Below are 20,403 nucleotides of genomic sequence, written 5' to 3'. Positions count from 1 at the left end.
AGGCTCCTGCCCTCAGGGACAGGCGGAGCGCGGTTCCTTCTCCCTCCCTCCCTCCCTCCCTCCGTCCTTCACGCTGCCTCACCCTATGGTTCAGGCACTCGAGGCCCGAAGATGAAACACTTCGTGGCCGTCTGTGCGGACGTGTAAGAGTCAAAAGCTGTGAGGGTGCCGCTGCTGCTGGTGTGTGAGGTACTAAAATTGTTCTCTAATGCCGCAAGGTGAAATGAGGCATCTGTATAAAATGTTTCCCCACTTAAAGACATTTTTGCAGTGTTTGCTAACGTGCTTTTCCTAATGGGTGGGCAGTCTCTCCCGATAGCAAAGGGGAGCAGCTCTTTGAGGAGGATGCTGCAGTTCCATCCTGACGGCGGCTTTGGCTGCCTAAATACCCACCTGAACATTCACTATGACAATTTCAGGATAAAACCCTAAAACTGAAACATGAAAAATACAGAACCATGCAACTGACGTGTTTGACATGTTTCAAATTCTGGTATTAGCTTTAAAAGTCCATGTCACTCATGGATATTAGGGATTTGCTCTGTCTCCCACAGCACAGGAACAACTCTTGGATGTCAGGATAATAAGTATTTTAAAGATGTATACTTCCCTTTGGAAAATATATTGGGCAGTTAAAAGATGAATAACCACAGTGCTCTTGGTGACAATGAAGCATCACACAGATTTTAGGAAAGGTTGTTATAAGCATTTATTGTATGTCAACTTGTAGAGAGAATGTTTTATTTTTCATCAAATAAGGGCAAATAAATGTTTGTTTTCCTGTTTGTTTCTGATAGATGGGGGGGAAACCGTAAAATTCAATATTTCATCAGATATGTGAATTTTAAAAAGTTACAAGGGGAATGCCTTGAGTGGAAACACTCTGTAAAGAGGACACAACAAGGCACCTGATTCTGGGGGGACAAGGACTTAATCCCTCAAGGGGGAAATTCACACTAAAAATCTTTGGCAACATTAGAATGCCTTCAGATAAAACATACAGAAGTTGTTACTGGAAATAGGTTTAGGCTGGATTCTGCAGCCTCTTCCATGGTCAGGAAGAGGCTGTGTCAACTCAGAAGTCTTGACAGGACTTTTTATAATATCTGAGCTATTTTGATGGTGTCTGTAGATCTGGACTTTGCATAAAATAGAAAATGAAGTACTTTAATTTTTATTATTCACAATACACTTCACTTGATACTTAGATTTTCAGTAGTTCAGTTTTGGAAATTTTTTATTTAAATTTTTTTTAAACATGAGCTCTCCTTCTCTGTCATTAAATACCTGGGGAGCTTTGCCTCATTATTTATCTCAAGCAAACAAAACCTAATCACCTTGTAGGAAATGACAAACCGGGTTTACTCAGTAAGTCCTGTGAACAGCTGTGAACATGGCACCAGACACTGGAAGTCAGAGGGCTTGTAGTCCATCACAATGGCTCTCACATCCTCTCACTGGCATCAGATCTGCTGATTCCTGTGAAAACACACGTTTTGCACAGCTGAAATACTAAGAAATAGTCTCAGTCTCAGCTTTAGGAGAGGTGGGAGGAAAAAATTGATATTTACAGCTCTAAGGACATTCAGGCTTCCTCTTTCCCTAGCAGCAGCTTTGCTTTCTGTGAGGTCTCAGCTGTTGTAACCAGAACTTTGTGCACTGGATCGTTTGATCCAAACATCAGGCATGTCTGGCTGGCTGTTGGGCAGCACGACCGGCCCTTCGTTCCCCAATCCAAACCGATTTTTCCACGAAGAGCTGTTCTGCTGTGATGCAGCTGGAGACACATCAAAGACAGTCTCCCTCAGGTCCAGCCGCAGGGTATCTCTCTTCCCGTTCAGGTAGCCCCGCTCCGCGTTACCATAGGAGTCAGACAGCTCTAAGGCATCAGGACAGGAACTGGCTGACTCAGCCAGCTTCAGGCCTTGCTCAAAATCACTGATTGATGTCTCACTGGAGATGTTGAGCATATCAAAAGAGCTGCCAAGAGAACAAAGGCATCTGTGAATTTTGTAGATGTCAGCAGCAGGAAGAGGGCTGTGGTCTGAGGTATAATCAGACTGCTGCTGGGCAGTGTCACTGGAGCACTGGGATTTATTGAGCTGCCCTTCTTCTTTCATGCCAGCTGGCTGGATGTGGTCCAGCCCAGACCCATCCCATGCTTTCAGACCATACTTTTGACATCGACAGTCTCGGCAGAGTCTCTCCCTGTGAATTTCTGTTTCTGAGGTGCTGTGCTTGTAAGGAGAGGAAGTTTGCAAAGCAGGACACTGGCACAGGCTGACTTGCTGGTCTCCAAGCGTGTCCTGCAGACTGCGTCTCTCTCTTTCCAGGGAGGGGTGCGTTGCCACTCGAGGGCATCTGTTGTCTTCAACTTGTATGTCTTCAGAGAGCACAGAGGGCCGGTTGGACAGCTTGCTTGTGGAAGTGCTGTTGTCAAAACTGTCGCTGAGTTTCCTGGACAAGGGTTGGAGCTCATATTGTTCATTTGCAGTGTTGGACTCCTGGACCTTCCGCAACCTGTTTTGCTTCTCGCTGCCCCCACAGGCAAAGTTTCCATTTGGCCCGGAGTCATCAGAGTAATCTTTCATGGTGTGGGCACAAGGCCAAAGGATCTGCCCACAATTCTTCTCTGGGCCGAAGAAGCAGCAGAGTGACTGGAAGAAGAGGCTGGCAAACCCACAGCTGATGCAATTGATCATCATGATGAATATCCCCAGCTTCCTGTACGCCAGGACTGTGGCAGGCAACATAATGACCCCTGCAGAGAAGAGAGCAGAAGCTGCCATGGCTGTGGCACAGCTCATCTGCTTCAGGGAAAAGGCCACTCGGCTCAGGCGGTCGGAATGGGGGCACAGGTGATAGGAGATGCAGTAGTTGACAGTGAAGTCAACAGAGAGACCTACTGCAGCTGAAATGAAGAGAGATTCCACTGCATTGAGCTGCCACTCCAAGAGGACCAAGAGGCCAGTGGTTACCAGGACGGTGCCTGCAATGGCAGTAACTGAGAAAATGCTAAGGAGAACGTTCCAGGTTGTGAGCAGCAGCACCACGAAGGAAATAGCTATGGAGAGCCCCATGACCACCATGGTTTCTGTGCTGAGACTGTGCTGGAGGTTGTACAGCTCTAGTTTACTGGTAAACCACCCATTCTGAAGCCCCACGGGGGCAGTTTTCATTTCCTCTGTTATCCAGAGGCTGATTTCCTCATAGAATTGTTTGGCTCTGCTGTAGTTGAAGGTGTAGTGATAGATAGTTTGAAACTGCAGCACTAAGGCAGCAACATTTCCCTCCCCATCAAACCTCAGGCCCAGATCATACGTTTCTGCCCCTTCCCTGCCCTCTTCCAGGAGCATCATTTTGATGCAGTGCAGGAAGACTTCGCTTCTGTAAGGGAAGGAGAACTGGTTACAGCAAAGGTTGAAGCTGTGGTCTCGCTGGGAGCACTGGCGACTGTCCATCCACTTGAGGAACTCCTCCATGAAGCACACAGTAGATTTCTGTTCTGCATCAGGGTAATAGAAAGTTTTGTTCTTCACTTTTTGGCAGAATTCAAGGAGCCACTTCTGGGCATCAGGGTTTTGAATGGTGAAGGAGGTGTCTGTCACTAGGGTGCCATTGCTTTTTGGATTGAAATGGTCCCCATTATCTACGGGCAGAATGCCCCAGACTATGGTGACAGGCATACGCTGCCCTTCTCCATGCTCCAACCTCTCAAACATGAACTGGTGGCAGTACTCTGAATCGTACCTCTCAAAGGGATGGCTCAGCCTGAACACTTGGACAGATGATGTCTCCAGAGTCGGGAGTTTGAGTTTGGGGTTGGAACAGGAAATGTAGGCACCTCCTATGGCTAAGGCAGCAAACCAGCAGATCCAGATGTACCGAAACTTGATGACCCCACAAGGCAGAAGCTTTTCAAAGAGCAGCTTGGAGGTTTCAGACACTGTGTTCTGGAGAGCCCGGAGGATGTAATGGACAGAGAGAGCGACTCTCTTGTGGCTGCTGTTGTTCCAGTAGGCTTCTGGCTTGTAAATGCAGGTCGTTGAGATGTAGCGCTCATAGAGCACGGCTGAAGAGGGCAGCCAGGTCATCATGAAAACCAGGTTCACCAGCACCGAGGTGCCCATGTAGACAGCAAAGCAGCGGATGGCTGTGATGTTGCTGATGTAGCTGGCGTAGAAGGCAGCGCCAGTTGTGAAGCATGAGGCCATCATGAGATAGACAAAATGGTGCATGGTTTGACTCACCCACTGAGCAAGCCCGGCGGAAGGGTTCTGGCTCTTGCTGAGGTTCCACAGGTCAAAGAAGACAAAAGTGTGGTTGGCACAAATGCTGCTGAGAATGATGACTGCTGTCAGGTTTACAAAAGGGAAATAGGTGAATCTGAAGGCCACCTTGTACAAGAAGTAAGAGATCATCAAAGAACTGACAACAGTGAGCAGGACCATCAAGGTAATAAACACTGAGCGTAAATAAAAAGAAATGCTTAGAAAAATAGCTAATATTGCCAGCACTGGATACTTAGTATCCAGTAAAAGGTAGTGCTGGAATAGTTTCTGTTTAAGGCCCAGGTCCATTCCAGTGATAGACGTGTAGTTATCAAACAGATCCCAGGTTTCAAGGTTGTCTAAGTAGATCCCCATCATAGATGCACCTTTTTTTGTAGGCAGGAAAAGCAGGCTGTATTTGAGAGAGGGCACTTGGTACTCCATTGTCTGGGGACTGAGAAAGTCCCTATCAACCAAGAAGTGAAGCAGCTGGTAGATGGCATTGAAGCGGGTACATTTTTCTGGGACTTGGGCACACTGAGAGTGTTTCTGTCTGACAGCCTCGGGGCCTATGCAGGACGGAGTGAGGACACCTCGGTGGTAGTCTGGAGCACAGGCACGGAGCAGGGCCAGGGTATGGGAGATGTCTCCTTGGGTTATCTCCAGACACGAAGATCTGTTGTACAGGACAGCAATGTAGTTCCCCAGGGACCAGCTTGGGCAGCATTCGTTGGCTTCAGTGCGCTGGCAGAGGTCTCTAAAATGCACGTGTGAGCGTATCTGAAAAACATGAAGGGGCATCAGGTCAGACCCTCTCTTGCAGCCTCAGTGTTCCTCACTCGCTTCAGTAATTCCTCCCCTCCCCTCCCCTCCTCTCCCCTCCCCTCCCCTCCCCTCCCCTCCCCTCCCCTCCCCTCCCCTCCCCTCCCTTCTCGCCTCACCTCACGTCATCTCACCTTTTCCCCCTTTTTCCCCTTTTCCCTTTATCGAAGGTGTATGACCCATCCCCAACCATCCTCTCAGGGACAAATCCCAAACACCAAAGTTTTGGAAAGGTGGTAGCCTTTTGCAAAAATTAAACCCTGTCCATTATTTATATTTTATAACTGCAGATTTGAAAATTTGGCTTCTATAGCAAATCACATCCAATTAAATTTCCCACTTGTAAAACTTGCCACCAGCCTCCAAGCTGGTAGGTCAATTTCTTTAATTACGTTCTGCTGCCCAAAATCCTCAGGAGCTTCTGATGGACAGCTTTGGCTTCTGGACCAGCTCCTGTTCAGTCTCCATTTATTCTTGTTTAATTTGCAACTGGCAGGTGGGATCATCCTTATATTGCCAAGTAGGTGAAATGTTTTGGAATCCTCCAGGTAAAACCTGTTGCATAGCTGACATTGTTTTTTGTCTGGCATCCTCTCAGCAAGACATCAAAGACTGCAGCAGACAGAAAAGAGACAGCCTGTACATGTGTTCTTCCTGCCATCACTGACCTTGTCTTGTTCCATTTGACACATAGACTGAATTGCTTGCAAGTTCCATAAGCTCCCAGCAGTTGTGGACATAAATACCAGCTGGGAATAGCTCTTTTCTGAAATAAAGAAGAAGAAAAAAATCATCAAAGGATTAGGTAATGAAGATGAGTCAGCCAGGCTGTTTGGAGTAGACTCTGTCTTCACAGAAAAAAGGAATATATATCTCTGTCCATAGGACTGCTCTGGAGGGCTCCCTGGAGGGAAGCAGGTCACAAGACAGTAGTGAGCATGTGTCTTGTGTGACCTCACCCCTGCCCCTTGAAACTGGTCAGCAGCATCAGGACATTTTCAAAATCAAATGTCACCTTGCCTTTAGTGACTGCTGGCATCTGGTTCTGCATCCCTGGAACAAGGGAGGAGCTTGAGCTCAGCCAAAAACCCCCAAGGACCTGAAGGTTTGGTGTGTGACTTGTTTCAGAGGTGGATAGAAGGCAGGGAAGAGAATAAAAATATCTTCATGCTGTTCTTCTTTCTATTTACTAGTGCCCATTTTGGTACAAATTTGGGGAGGTGTTGGAGTTTTCTGTTTTTCTCTCAAATTTTACTGACATGTACATTTTTCAAGAAGAAAAGAAGGAAGGAGTAGAGAGGGAGAGGGAGCAGACAAGAGAGAGGGAGCAGACAGCAAGCAGGGCATGCACTGTTTTTTATTCACTTTTGATATGGGTAAATGGTTAAAACATTGGTCATTTAATGTGTGCTTTCAAGGTATATTTCTAAGGGGAAAACAAGAAATATGGCAAAGAGTTAAGAAGGAGACACTACTCTTCAGAATTTCTGAACCAGCCTTTTCTGATCACTGAGGTATGAAGTGCTGGGAGGGCACTGTCAGAACTCTCACAGGTGGAATTGCACACACTGCTTGCTTAGAGCAAAATCAGAGTCTTCCCTGTGTCCTGAGCTCTGACAGTTCTGTCAATTGAGTTCTGGGTGTGCAGTGTATTTACTGCCTCATCAAGATTTCAGTCACCTGGGGGACCACAGAAGAATCCATCTGCTCCATAGATGGTTTCCACCATTCTCCGTGTCCTCGCTGCTTGTTCTCCCTGAGCAGCCTTCTGTCCTCTGCCAATGCCAAGGTCATCATAGCTAGCAAGAGGGCAGATTATCGTTAATAACTGTGATTATTAACAAGAGAGTGTCTGGCTGGGAGTTACATTCACTGACAAGGCTCTGGTGCCAGACACAGCAAGAGGGAGCCTAAATCCATTGCAGGCACACAGACTTCAAACCCTCCAATGCCTCTGTTATTTTAAGCATAGGATGTATGGAATTCACATAGATATTTTGGAATATTGAATATGTGACTTTACAACCAACATGTTCCTCAAATCCCCCAAACCAAGCTCAAATACCTTTTCTTCTTGGCATAGGGAGAAAGGGAAAGGGTCTTCTTGTAGCCTGTATGGCTCTCGATATTCCTCCACACAGTGAGCTTCCTGCCAATGTCAGTGTCCCGTGGCTCGAAACCCTGCACCAAGGAAAAGGGCTTTGTCACCACTCCACTTCAGCTCAGCTGTCCTTAGGTCTCCTCCAACACATGGAAACTATATGAGACTATTACTGCATCTTGGAGAGATACATGAATTGAAATTTCCCTGGAAATAATGCATCCCAGAGATACCCTTTCCCTTTCCCTTTCCCTTTCCCTTTCCCTTTCCCTTTCCCTTTCCCTTTCCCTTTCCCTTTCCCGTCTTCTCTTTCCCTTGCCCTCAACGATGGCTACAATTATCTCTCCCTGATCACCTAAGAATTTCTCTTCCTTTTTAACTGTAGTAGTCCCTTACAGAAATGGCACTAATTTTCCTTTTGTTTGTGGACAAACTCTAGTGTATTCTTATTTTCTCAAGATTCCTTCATGAACCAGAGGCAGGAATGATTTTAGGGAATGTGGCATTCCTCATGGAAAACATTCCATGTGCATAGTGCTCAGAACAGGGTATGTTCTCCAAAACTCTCATGCACAGACTTAGGAGCCAAAGCCAGCTCCTCTATCCAGTCCCTGCCAAGACTAGCTATTCACTGTGGGCAATCCCAGCCTTCCAGCCTTGGAAAGAGAGCAAAGGGAGCAATCCCAGTTTGTGTTGGCAGTGTCTCCACACTGGAGTGAGGGCACTGGTGGGAGTGCACACCATGGCTGAGGGATGAGCATGGGTTGTGTGTCAGGGACAGCTGTGCAGGACTAGCACATTCTGCTCATCTTGGAGGGATGATATCACTGGTTGGGCATGGATTTTCCTTACATTCCTATTGATCCCTCAGCTGTAGGAACTTACCATTAGGGGTTCTGAAAAGTCAGGCAGATTCCCAACCAGCAGCCCAGCCATGGTGCAGATCGCTGCTGCCACGGAGCACAGCACCAGCACGGCCAGCGGCCACTCGGCGATCAGCTGCGAGTAACTGCAGGCAACAGGAGAAGAACAAATGCAGCTGCTGAGATGCTTCAGCTCTGAGCACAAAACCTGCTGTTGAGCCAATGAGGTGTGAGTAACAGGAAGGAAAGAATCAGGGTCTCTGGTTTGCACAGTTATTTACTGTGAAGCTTGGAGGCTCTAGTGCAGCTATTAATGAACATATTACACCTCTAACTGGATATTTGCAGGCAGCTCTAATTAACTCGGGTAATTACATTTTGCTTTTCTGTGTTTTCCAGCTTTTTCAATCAGAAATAATAAAAACCAGACTCTTGTGTCCTCGAGCAGAATGAAGCTTTAAACATTTAAGTTCAAAGATTGCAATTACAAATAGCCTCTTAATTTCCCCTGCATTGTGCAATGTCAGCTGGTGGCTGCAACAGTTTAGGCTACAGATTTCCAAACTGGATGCTGAGAAATCTGAAGAGTCCCTGAAGGTAAGTGACCCAAGCAAGCCCACTGTCATTGGTCTAACTTAGTGTTTTCATACATATTCACTAGAATACATTCAATTTTAATGATGTATCACAACATTTTGATGACATCAAAACTCTTCCAGGGAAGCAGCTTACTCTGGCCCAAGTATTATTTGCCAATCGCTTTTGTTCTTAAGGACGTCATGTAAAATTTTCTATCCAAGTTCTGTTTTTCCTTTGGGACAAACTGTCTCCCATATAGGATGATCTATGAAAGTTACTCTCCCACATTTTTTACCAGTGCAGGTTTTACTGTGTCAAGATTTTTGTCTTCCTCAGAAATACCAGTTAAGATGTAAGATAGCAGAATGGGCTCCTGCTCTGGTTTGGCAGGCTAGTTCTTTTGTGTTCTGATGTACTTCTGAAATATAAGAAATTCTTTGTTCAAAAATAGCTGACAAATATTTGTGAAGGGAAGTGAAATAGTTATAAACTTTATTTGAGATGGAATTTTTCTCCTTTCCTGCTCTTTTGTCCCTTTTGCCTGAGACTCCACCACAGCTATTTCATAATTAGAAGTCATCACAAGCACTTCAAACAGCTTTTCACATGACTTTTGATTTTTTTTGCCTTTGTTTTTTTTTTTCAATTTACAATTGCCTTATCAAGTTTGTTTTCATATACAAGGTCTTTACTATGAAAATAACAAAACTGCTCTTTACTCATTAGAGTACCTAATTTCTGGAGGCTGTTTTGGATATTTCCATGCCCAATTACCAGAAAAAAAAGAACAACAAAAAACCAAACAAACCAAAAAATCAGCTGCAGTTGCTCATGACAGAAGTTGCTTATCCAAACCGTCCAGAAACAATAGTTTACAAAAGTCAGAATTTAATCAGAAGTAGAAAGTAATCAAATTATTTTAATTTTGATAAGTGTATTTAAAAATTTCTGTCTTTTGAAAAGATGAGTTCATTTCATGGATGAGCTCTTTTCCTTATTGCTCCTCTGATAGGACAAGCAGGATTAATCTTACACACATATGCGTATATATATACATACACACACATATACATACATACACACAGAGACACATAGAATTATTATATATACATACATACATACATACATATATATATACACATATATACATATACATATACATATACATATATATATATATATATATATATATATATATATATATGTATATACCAACTGTATGGGCTAGAGCCAGGCACCTGCCCAAGAACAGCTACTGAGAGAGTGTTACTATTCATTAATGCAGGTTAAATTGATCTCACAAGCAAATGGAGATTTTTCCAAGGAGTGGAAAACCCCAGGAGCGCTGACCTCGCCTCTGGAGCCGGGCCTGCTGGGATGTCACCAGCAGTAACACTCTCCTTCTCCTAATAGCAGGGCAGGAGAGCACTGATCACAAGGTACAAGGACAGGAAGCTTTTGCTGTTAAACATACCTTTTTGGCATCCTGAAAGCTTTGTCATGTCTGCAGACAGAAAGGAAAAAAGATGTGTTCATTTATTATTTTCCTGGGAAGCCCAGTGCTGCACTGATCCCTGAGCAGGTTAACCCTTACACAGCTGTAAGCACCAAGGTGAGCCAGTGCTGACACAGTTCTGTCACTGTGTGAATTAGTTTAATGAATAATAGAGCCTTTTCCTTTCCCATTTTAACCAAACAGGATGGAAAGCCATGTAGTCACTCCTCATTTTGTCCCTCTCAGAAAACCCTCCAGAGAGTACTGGACATTAGCAATGCAGTCCTATAGAAATCCCATTGCCGATCTCACCCACTAAAATCTCTCTGGTTTAAGTGCTTTTCCTGCACTTCCTAAAGTGTTTCTTGACAAAAGCAAACCTCTTTCCCAAAACTCATAAGCTGGGCTAGCAACAACTATAGATATCTTTTCTGTTCAGCTCAGCTCACCAAAAAGGTGACTTTCTTTTGTTTCCTGGATCCCTCCAAAGACTCTTTTCAGGCTATAAGAGCAGAAAGCCAGTGGAGCTGCTAAAAATACTTTATTATACTTTATTTGGATTTTCTTCACAGAGGAGCATTTGTCACTCTTACTTGAAGGGCTCTAAGAGGGGAAATAAAGCCTCCCCGGGGGATCCAAAGTTTTGTTAATTAATCCCTGAGGACAAGCCTTCCACCAACATCCTGCCAGAAAAGCTGCATCTTGTTGGGTCAGATATCTCCAGGATGTTTTGTTCTGCTCTCTTTCTGCACTGAAATGTCCCCTTGAAACATGCCCCAGTCTGGCATGGCCTTGGCTTGGTCACTGCTCCCACCTCCTTCTGCAGCTGTGCCAAGCTCTGCTCAGCCAGTGCTCCCTCCTCCTCTCACCCTCCTACACTCCTGCTTAAACAGGGAGAAGGTTCTGCTGCACTCCAATATCTGTGTTGGGCACATGGTCCCCCCTCCTTGCAGCAGCCAACTGGAGACCTTCAGGCTGCTCATCTTTCCTAGCCTTGTTATGAGTGGGAGAAATGGAAAAGCAGTGGAGGAGAGCTCCCCATGGCAGAGTCACTCTGGGTGGCTCATGTAATAAATGTTTCTGTGTTTTGCTCATCACACTAATGCTCTGTAGATTTGGGACAGAGAGGAACAGAGCAAATGCCTCCCCAGATTATCAAAGCAAGGTCTCTCTCCAGCAGTACACTGCCCATCCTGTGCTAATTCCCTCACAATAGCTCTTCAAGCAGATTTGCTTGGATTAAAAACGCATTCTGGCATTATTATGTTATCACTTTTCTGACTGCTGGTGCTGCACACTCTGCCAGGGATTTACAATCCAGCTGTGCTTCCTACTTAAATAACCTGTTACAGTGGATGTAGTTGGCAATTTTGTTGATAGCATATGAGTGAAAAAGGATCCAGGAAAATGATTCAGGAAAAGGACCCGGGCTTCTTTGACTGCAGTTCATCTACACAAACACAAGCAAATTAAATCCTGTGTAAATGGCTGAAAAATGAGACTCTAAAGGGCTTTTGTGCCTAACACTGCAATGCTGTACACAGGCAAGAAAGGAATCCTGTGCCTTCTTTTATAAGGATTCAGTGGCTACAGCTACAGCAGTGAAGGGATCATGATCTCTTGTGCCAAGGGTGGACCCTAAAAGGCATACTCAAGAGGAAGGATGGTGCTGGCTGGAAGGAGCAGAAGTTGTGGCTCAGGCTGTTGTTACCTAGGCACTGTACACAATTGGATTCTGTCATGGACAACATGCTGCCCAACCTGGAAAGCCAAATAATCTTCCTCCATTTTGTATCTCTCACTGCTCAGCTGTAGCCAGTGCTTATTATCCTCTGCTGCCACTCCCTTCCAGCACTGGCAGCAGCTTCTGTGGGGGCAGGAAAAGAATGAACTCTGTTCCCATCACTGAGAACTTTGCCATAAGATAAAGGACTGGCAACTGGGTGCCCTGGAGTGCAAAGGGAGAAAATACAAAGGTAAAGGAAGATGGGCATAGTCACACCTGCATGACCTAGGAGTGACTGAGTGACCTTGCCTTTAGCCAGCCACTCACTGGAGAAGGAAATCCCACCTCTCCCTGGCATGGGAATGGCAGCTCTCTGTATGCCCACACAGAGGCAGAGAGCAAACTGGTTCCTTCCATGTGTTTTGGAGCAGCTGCTGCCCTGAGCTGAAGAGCAAACCCATGTTTCATCCATCACAGCTCAGACCCTGCTCATCCTTCCCACTTCCCCCCACCAAATCTGGAAGATGCTCTTTTGAGCTGCCCTCCATGTGCCTCTTACCTGACTGTGACAACATGATGTTGCACTGGCCGTCGCTGCCCAGGGGACCACTGCTTCCAGGGTGTTTCCGAGGCCTCGTGGTGGGAAGCTGGCACAAGATCACCACTGGAAAGGTGGGAACACAGCACAGGCCTCTCACCATGCCCAGGGAGTGAGGGCAGGCCATAGTTGCCTTGGGACTCCTCCTGGTTGCAGGGGTAATATGGGTGGTGCTGCTGTGAGTCCTGCGAGCTTGATGGCACCTGGCCATTGGACTGGGTGGAGGCTGGCCCAAGTGTGTGGCTGGAGGAGGGCAAGTTGTCTTCCCCCAGCCCAGGGGATGCAGGAATGGGGCAGTGATGGACTGGGCAGATTTTTTCCCAGGAAGTGCCACTGTAGCTGAGCTCAGCATTCCCAATCTCTGGCATGGCAAGGCAGGTCTGGCAAGGTCCTGCATTTTGTTTTTTCCTATGAGAGAAATGAAGGTAAAACAGGAGAGGTTGAAAGGCTGTGCTGGGGAGTTGCATCCCAAGAACTGGAGATGCTCACAGACCTCCCACATAACACAAATGTCAAACCTCACCCATGGTATCCTGTACCAGGAGTCAGCCTAAGGGCTGAACTGGATTATGCTTTTTATAAAGACATCCATGACTCATTCAGGGATCACAAGTGATGGAGAATCCTGTAATCCATCCTTTGTGTGTGTTGCTTCAAAAGTTTGAAAAATTGGGTAATATCCCACCCAAAAATTCTCCAGGATATTTCACTGTGGCAGGGGGGTCCTAACACAGGACCCAGAGAGATTACAGAGGTCTGGACAAACAAACCAAAGGAATCTGCATGTGAAGAAGCCTCTCCCAAGCACTCCTTGAAAGGATTAATTAGTGTGATTGCTCTGCAGGAGGACTGGCATTGCTCCATGTTGGGTCAGCAGGAGAGTGAGTCATCCCTGGCACTGACACAGCTGAGCAGTGAACCTGAGGGCTGTGACATCTAACAGGACCTTCAGCCTCCAGCCTGGCACATTCCTTTATGGCTCCCATGTCCTGCATGCTCCACTGGCCTCTTCAGGAACTTTTTAGACACACATATCCCAAGGACGGCAGCAACAAATTTTACTGGTCCTACCTTATAGGAAGGGGATGGACTGGGATCTCTATAGATGGACTGGGATCTCTATAGATCCTCTGAAACTTGACTGTCCTCTGGCTGCTGAATTTACTTAGACAAAACTCCAGTTCCCAAGTAATGAGGTGTCTACAGTACACTCTTTCTTCTCTCCAAGGAATTTAAAACATTATTTCATTCCTATAGTTCTTGATTTATGGAGCCTGAGAGGTTTTGCTAGCTTGGAGAAAGTTTGAATAATACTTTGAGGGATTGCTTAGTCTGTGTAACACCAAAAACCCCTTCACACACAGTAGACTGAGGTCCTTCTGACCCCAGAAATGCTTTAGGAATTACTGTCCCAAGATATGCAAACACCAGCAGTTTCTGGTCCTTGTTCAGAGCATGTGCCATGGTCTCTTACAGCTGAATTTTATGTCTTGCTGCAGTGCCTGGCATCCAGGATAAAAAGGACTAATAGTCCAGGCCAGCCAGAATCACAAAATGTCTCAAGTCATCAAAGAATTGATGAGTGTTGGAGCAAGACTGCAGTGAGATGAACTTTAGCCTGAGGCACCCTGGTGCAATGTGGGGGAAAAAATCTAGGTAAAAAGTTGGGGAAAGCATGTTTTTTATATTTTTTAGAGACTCTCTCATATATTCTTCTCACAGCCTTGGAAAAGGGCAGAATTTTAGTGATTACATGTCTCTGGAATTGCACCCAAAGTTAACTGGCACGAGATTATCAAAGACAAAAGAATCTGGAGAATACTATTAGCTCAGAATTGCTTGAAAATTGCTATTTTTTCCAGAAAGCAGGACATATTGGCCTTGGCAGTCTGTGCTGTGTATTTTCCAACATCAGCTGAGTTTATCAACACAGATAAACTGTATTTCATGATTGTACAAAATGGGCTTATTTCATTAAAATCATTACAGCAGTGTCATATTTGTGTTAATAGTTACACCAGTGGACATTCATGGCACAGGCATCACACATAGCTTCACTTGCACACTGTACTAGTCCAGAGACCAGTAACAGAGAAATCTTGCCTGATTAAGCACCATCCAATGCTACATGTAGTTTCTAAGCCTAAAGAAAGCTGCAGCAGTTACAGACACAGATAGCACATTCCTGGGTCCTGACTTCAGAAGCCGTAATTGATGTCCAAATGCAAAGTAGCTGGAAAGAAGTCAGTGTCTGTGCTGAAACAGGTGCCAGAAAACCAGCAGACAGGTGTGTGCACACACCTTATCTCACCTCAGTGAGATAAGGCTGAGATAAGGTTGTCCCCAGCAGTTCCAGTGCTCATTTGCCTTTAAGGTGCAATCAAGGTACTGGTAAGACTTGAGCTGGTTCAATACAAGACAGAGAGCAGCTGGCAAAGCAGAAGCTTCTGAACTGTGACAGTGATATCCCAGTCACCCACAGAACTTGTCAAGTAATGTCAACAATAGGCTTGAAGTCCTTGCTGTCCTGTCTCAGGTGGATTAGTGACAGGATTACTTGGCCTTTCAAGTGTGTGATTTGTGTTAGAGCTCTGTGTAAAGGTAGTTCACAACAGGAGATTCCATACTTGTCATATATGAGATTACAAATGCAGTGCCAGCAAAGCTGCTCAGGAGATGCAATCTGAAATCTTGTTTGGGGTTCTTACAGCCTCATCAGAGCCGTCTCTAAATGGGGAGGGATTCAGGTGCAGCACGGGGCAGGAGTGCTGCAGACAGACCAGGGAAAGATTAGGGTCTGTGGCAGTCCACACATAAAATTACACCTTTAATTAGTCGTTGCACTTCTCTGCTAATTATAGAGGCTAACTGATGGGAGGATGCTAAACCACCATGTCCTCTACAATGCTAGTGAGCTGCAGGGGCAAAAGTTGTTTGGGACAGCTGACCTGGAGGGTCCCTCAAGCCACACTCTCAAGCTTTAACTGTAAATCATCCCACTCTTCCCATGTGTCCAGTGATTTCTTTGTGGTTTGTAGTTTTGTACTGTGGGGAATTTTTATCAGAGGGCTGAGGTCATGGTAGTGTTATGATTTGACAAGGTCTAGACCTTTTCTGACTCCCTTTTTGTTGCCTCTAAGTTACTCTTTGTTCTCGACCTTAATCCTGTTGTTTTCCCTAGTTTTTGCACATTTTAAATAGGTGATGCTCTCCTACAGTGCATAATTCATAAAGACACTGCTGCACTGACATCCTGTGTTTTGGTGTTCCTACACCTGTACTATATTTCTGATTTTTTTTTTCCAAAGGAAAAGCAAAATTCTTGGCCCTTTAAACTACTGTATCTGCACAGTAATCTGGGACCAGAGGCTTTTCATTACTTAATTAGCCTGTCTGCCTCATCTAAGGCTGAGTATGTGACACTGGGCAGAACAAAAGGGCTTTTACAAAATACACTTTGAACATGGTCAGGGAGAGGCAGGAGACCATGCAATGACAAATTCTTCCTCCACAAACCCCTCAGCTACAAAACCTCCTGGTGGGGAAAGCAGATGCCAAACTCTTGGATATTGCAGATTGCCTCCGGGTTTTCTGCACATACGTTAGTAACGTTGAGTCTAATATTTCACATGAAATCACACTCTCCTTGTTTACCATCTTTGCTGTGAAATACTGTCAAGTTCTGCTCTTCCCCCGCATGTTGTTTCCTAACTCAATTCCTGACCTGCTCAGTGACTTCAGATTCTGGAATAACTTTGGCAAGTTTATATCATTCACTCATTACTTCTCTTCATTATCTCTTTCTCAGACTAAACAATTACAGCTCTGTCAATCACCCTCTGGATATGAATTCCCTTATGCTCATCCCTCTCCAACTCCATGACAATATGACCTTGGCTATCCACAATCTCTAGGGAAACCTGGAGCTTGCAAATAATGATTGATTTGGACAATTACTGATGGCAGCTCAGCAGAGTTTGAGTCTCCACTTGCTGCTCTCCCAATTAGCTGTAGTGCTGGTGAGCTTAACCTTTGGTCTACTGAGGTCTGCACCAGACACATAGGCTGCTCCTTCTTTGCCTGAAACCTTGTTGCTATTACTTTTCTGGGCCCTCAGGACCCTGAACTATATTAGAAAAAATGTTTCTGGGAATTTCTGATGTCTGTTTGCTGTCAGGCATGAGGAAAAGAGGGCAGAGCACCACAGTGGACTCTGCTTGCCACGCTAACACTGACAAAGACTTTTATTTTTCATATTCATTCCCACTCTGGGCTGTGTCAGATATTTGATATCTTTGGGATTAAATGGGCAGAAATGGTCTCTCGGCTGCAGAAAAGCCTACAGAGGCAGCTGACAGCCTCCATTTTCTTTTCCAGGCTCAGCTGGATGCAATCAGAGAGATGCTGGGAAAGGAGAAAAGAAGGGGTGTAAGGGAAGGGATGGACTAGGGTTAACTGCTCCTGTTACCCCCACCAGTGAGCTGTGTTGCTCTCACTGTTTGCTTCCTCATCTCTTGCCCTGAGATGTCTAGACAGAATAATAATCCAATTTGTGGACCCGCCCAACCCACTCTGAGTGGAGAAGTGCTTGTCTGAGATGACTACCAGGGCACAAACACCCCATATTGTATAGGGGACCCAGCAAAAGGAGTGGAGCTTCTTCCCACAAGGAAACAGGAAAGAGGATTTTAAAGGAGACAGTTTTCTGCCATTGTAGGTCTGCAAGGATGTGGAGCAGTGGTGGGATAAAGGGTCTGTGGCAGGAGCCGAGGGCTGTATGCTGTCAGTCCACCCCCCTGGCAGGGATTATCTCCCTCTTCCAGAGACCAGCATCCTTCTGCCCCACAGAGAATGGCTGCAGGACCTGGCTTTAGGCTTTAGCTGCTCACTCAGCCCTAGCAGGGTGGTTTACTGGAAACATGCCACTGTTGGCTTCTTGCTCCCAGCACATTCCCCTCAGGATGGTTTCATTCTGCAGCACGCAGAGCCAAGCTGGAATGGAGGAAACTTTGTGGGCAGGGAAATAATAGCATACAGGCACCTTCCTTTTCCTAAGTGACTCCAGTTTTTGGCTCTCCTTGTCCCCGCTCAAGCCACAGCAGCAGGAGAGCACGTGAGTTTCTGAGAGGGTAATGGGCCAAAAATATTCCGCCTTTTGCAGGAATGGCTCCTTTCTCTCTCTGCCTAATTCCACCCTCCTCACTAAACCCATTTCTGTAAGCACTGGGTTTTTTTTAATAGATCATTTCCCCCTTTGCATACTAAAGAGAGGATCAAGAAAGAAGCACTTTGCATATGAAAGATGGGAAACACCTACCGAGTGAATGGAGCTGTCTGATGCCTGACTCAAACTACAACTTCTGTTGCCAGAGGAATCTCAAGGGGGAATAAAAACAAGGAGGAAAATGGCAGAAGTCTGTACCTTGCCTACAGCCGGAGCCCTTTTTCATCAAGAACCTTTGCTCAATTAGACATTAAGTGCCACAAAATTTCATTAATCAAAAAAAAGAAAAAAGCTAGTTTGTTTATCTTTCCCCTTTTTTCCTTCCTCTAGCAGAATTTTGTTTGCATATCAGCTGTACAAGTGTTCCCAAGTGAAAAAGAAATATGAATTCTTTCTGGATTAAATCCATGTGCTATAGGTCAGCTTCCATCTAGACTAATAGCTTTTTCCTGGAGAGCTGTAAATTTCTTTTTAAGAATGTGCTTTTATAATGGAATTTAAATTTCTCTTTGAACATACCACCAGCAAAACTGCAGTGGAGCTCTTGAGAAAAAGAGCTTTTTTCTTTTATTTTCTAAGGAGATAAGAATGCCCTTTCCCTGGGATTAGGGAAGGGTTCATTGCTTTTCACTGTCACCTCGTTATCTAGCTCGCTGTGTCCCTGACAGGGAGAGACAGGCACTCCTGAGCAATCCATCTCCTCTTTTGGCTGCGGCAAATCCTTGTGCACTGAACAATTCCTGCGGAGTTCTTTTGTTTTGCTTTTTCAGTCTAGCAGCAGGATCATGCATACCCTTGAGAAGACCTACAGTTTTTTTGTTAGTGAGACTCCTGAGTATGTTAAATCATCATGAAAAATTAATGAGACTGCAAAACTCTGCTTCCCACGTAGTCTGCCAGGAAAAGTTTAGTTTTATAATCCTTTCCATTGACTCGTGCAACAGCCTTACCTTTACACCTGGCAGCTGCTGTTGCTGCTGTGAATACAGGTGCTGGGGTAGATCTAGACACAGAGGGCTCAAGGCTCCCACCCAGCCTTCAGTGCCAGAACAGCTCTGTCTGCACTGGGAAAATCATGTGTACTAAGCCTTGTTTTGAAGGAAAAAAGAAGATTGAAATGGAAAGGGAAAGGAAAAGAAAATCCCCATCTTGGTGTCCCCGGCTGAAAGAAGCCAGGAGGAAGGTGGTATTTTCTGACATCTGTGGGTTTTTGCTGATGAGATGAGCATTGATGATTAAGAGCCTTGGCTAGGGCAGAGGGTGGAGACTGAGTGAGCAGCAAGGGTGAAGTTTGAAATACACCCGTGTCAGGTGGCTTAACTCTCTGTAACTTACCTCTTGCAGGCTGCAGTGCTCATTTCAAGACCTGTCTGAACGGCTAAGGAGTACTTAGACAAAGAAAATGGCTCCAGTGACAACTTAGCCCCCACTGAATGTGCAAGGTCTAAACCTGTGCTGAACTGTGTGAGAGTTGCTGAAGGCTGAGACCCGCAGGCACAGCAGCCTCTGGCTGAGGACATCAGAGCTGGCTGACGAGCAGTGACTGCCCTGTCAGTGCTCCCGGGCGGGTGGGGCTCCCTCAGCGTGAATATCCTGTACCAGACAGAAATGGAACCCTAGGGCTTTCAGAAAGGATTTGTATGCTCCTTACCTCGGGGTGTGCTCTGTTAAGCAGAATCGGAAGAGCTTAGGTCTGTTGCCCTGCTCTAACAAATGCCAATGTACTTGTGAATATGGGATGGCTCCTTGCCTATGATTATGGGCTTGTTGATGTTTCCAGAAAATGTTGATGATTGTGGCTGCCAACCGTGCTTAAGACACCAGGTAACGGAGCATATGGCACAGAGGGAAGAGGGATGTGGGGGTTTATGGATGAGATCTTTGCACTGAAACCCACGTTTGCCCACAGCTGAGTGCAATAAGGCACTCTCTGAAACACGCTGAGCTTCCCAACAATAGCTCTCCCGTTGCTGCAGAAGGGAGAGCACACCATGTTGCAGGATCGAAACCTGCCCGCGAGGCCAAACCAGGAATCCCCTCTGGCACGACTAGCTGTGCATGATGTTCTGGCCCCAGGGCAGGAGCAACCAGGACCCCGTTTGGGCAGCACACATCGCCAGAGCCCGAGTCGCGGGTGGACAGCTGAGCAGGCAGCGAGGGACTCTGCACCCTCGGAGGGAGGACGGGACACACCTCGGCGGGACTGGGGGGCCCGGGTCCCAGGAAAACCCGGTGACACCAACCACTTCCACACACAGAACCGGGGGTGGCAACAGGGCGGCAGTTCCCACCCGCCGGGGCAGTGGCTCCGCGCCCCCGTCCCGATCCCGTAGCTCCTACCTGGGCGAGGCGGGGTCGCGACCGCGGCGCGTCCCCTCGGGCCGCGGCTCCCGGGGCGGCGGAGTGGGCGCGGCCTCCATGGCCGGCGGCGGCGGGCGCTGTCCGTGCCCACGGTGCTGAACACTCCGGAGCGGTGGTGGCGATAGCGCCCCGGCGCGTCCCGGCTCTGCCCGGCTCGGCTCGGTGCGGCGCGGCTCTGCCCGAATCGGTGCTGCTCTACCTGGCTCGGCTCGGCTCGGCTCAGCTCGGCTTTACCCGGCTGGGCTCTGCCCGGCTCGGCGCGGCGCTTGCGCGGCCGCGGAGGCGGAGGCGGGCCCGGCACGGGGGGGGGCACGGGGGCGCAGCCGCCGGCAGCAGGAGAGATGCGGGGGGAACTGTGAGCCC

The 20,403-nt window shown here is 46.6% G+C and overlaps 1 protein-coding gene across 2 annotated transcripts; it reads right to left on the bottom strand.

Annotated features, from left to right (window-relative positions):
* Positions 1 to 684: 684 nt before the first annotated feature.
* DISP2 (dispatched RND transporter family member 2) lies at positions 685 to 20,240 on the bottom strand. 2 transcript variants are annotated; one of them, XR_014955539.1, is made up of 9 exons: positions 20,020 to 20,234; positions 12,417 to 12,863; positions 10,111 to 10,140; positions 8,080 to 8,203; positions 7,159 to 7,274; positions 6,774 to 6,892; positions 5,762 to 5,859; positions 1,572 to 5,051; positions 1,339 to 1,479 (listed from the first exon to the last, which is right to left on the bottom strand). XR_014955539.1 is itself a non-coding variant. In XM_021556036.3 (8 exons), exons 1-8 carry the CDS (start codon positions 20,097 to 20,099, stop codon positions 1,632 to 1,634), a joined length of 4,434 nt encoding a protein of 1,477 aa, XP_021411711.3. In that variant the 5' UTR covers positions 20,100 to 20,240; the 3' UTR covers positions 685 to 1,631. The 2 variants fall into 2 exon arrangements, 1 of the variants encoding a protein (XP_021411711.3); XM_021556036.3 differs by having other exon boundaries at positions 685 to 5,051; positions 20,020 to 20,240.
* Positions 20,241 to 20,403: the final 163 nt, after the last annotated feature.

Source organism: Lonchura striata, chromosome 5 (genome assembly GCF_050655825.1).
Source record: "Lonchura striata isolate lonStrDom1 chromosome 5, ASM5065582v1, whole genome shotgun sequence".
NCBI classification, from domain to species: domain Eukaryota; kingdom Metazoa; phylum Chordata; class Aves; order Passeriformes; family Estrildidae; genus Lonchura; species Lonchura striata.
The sequence above is the reverse complement of the archived record's forward strand: the minus strand, read 5'-3'. Positions and strand labels throughout refer to the sequence as shown.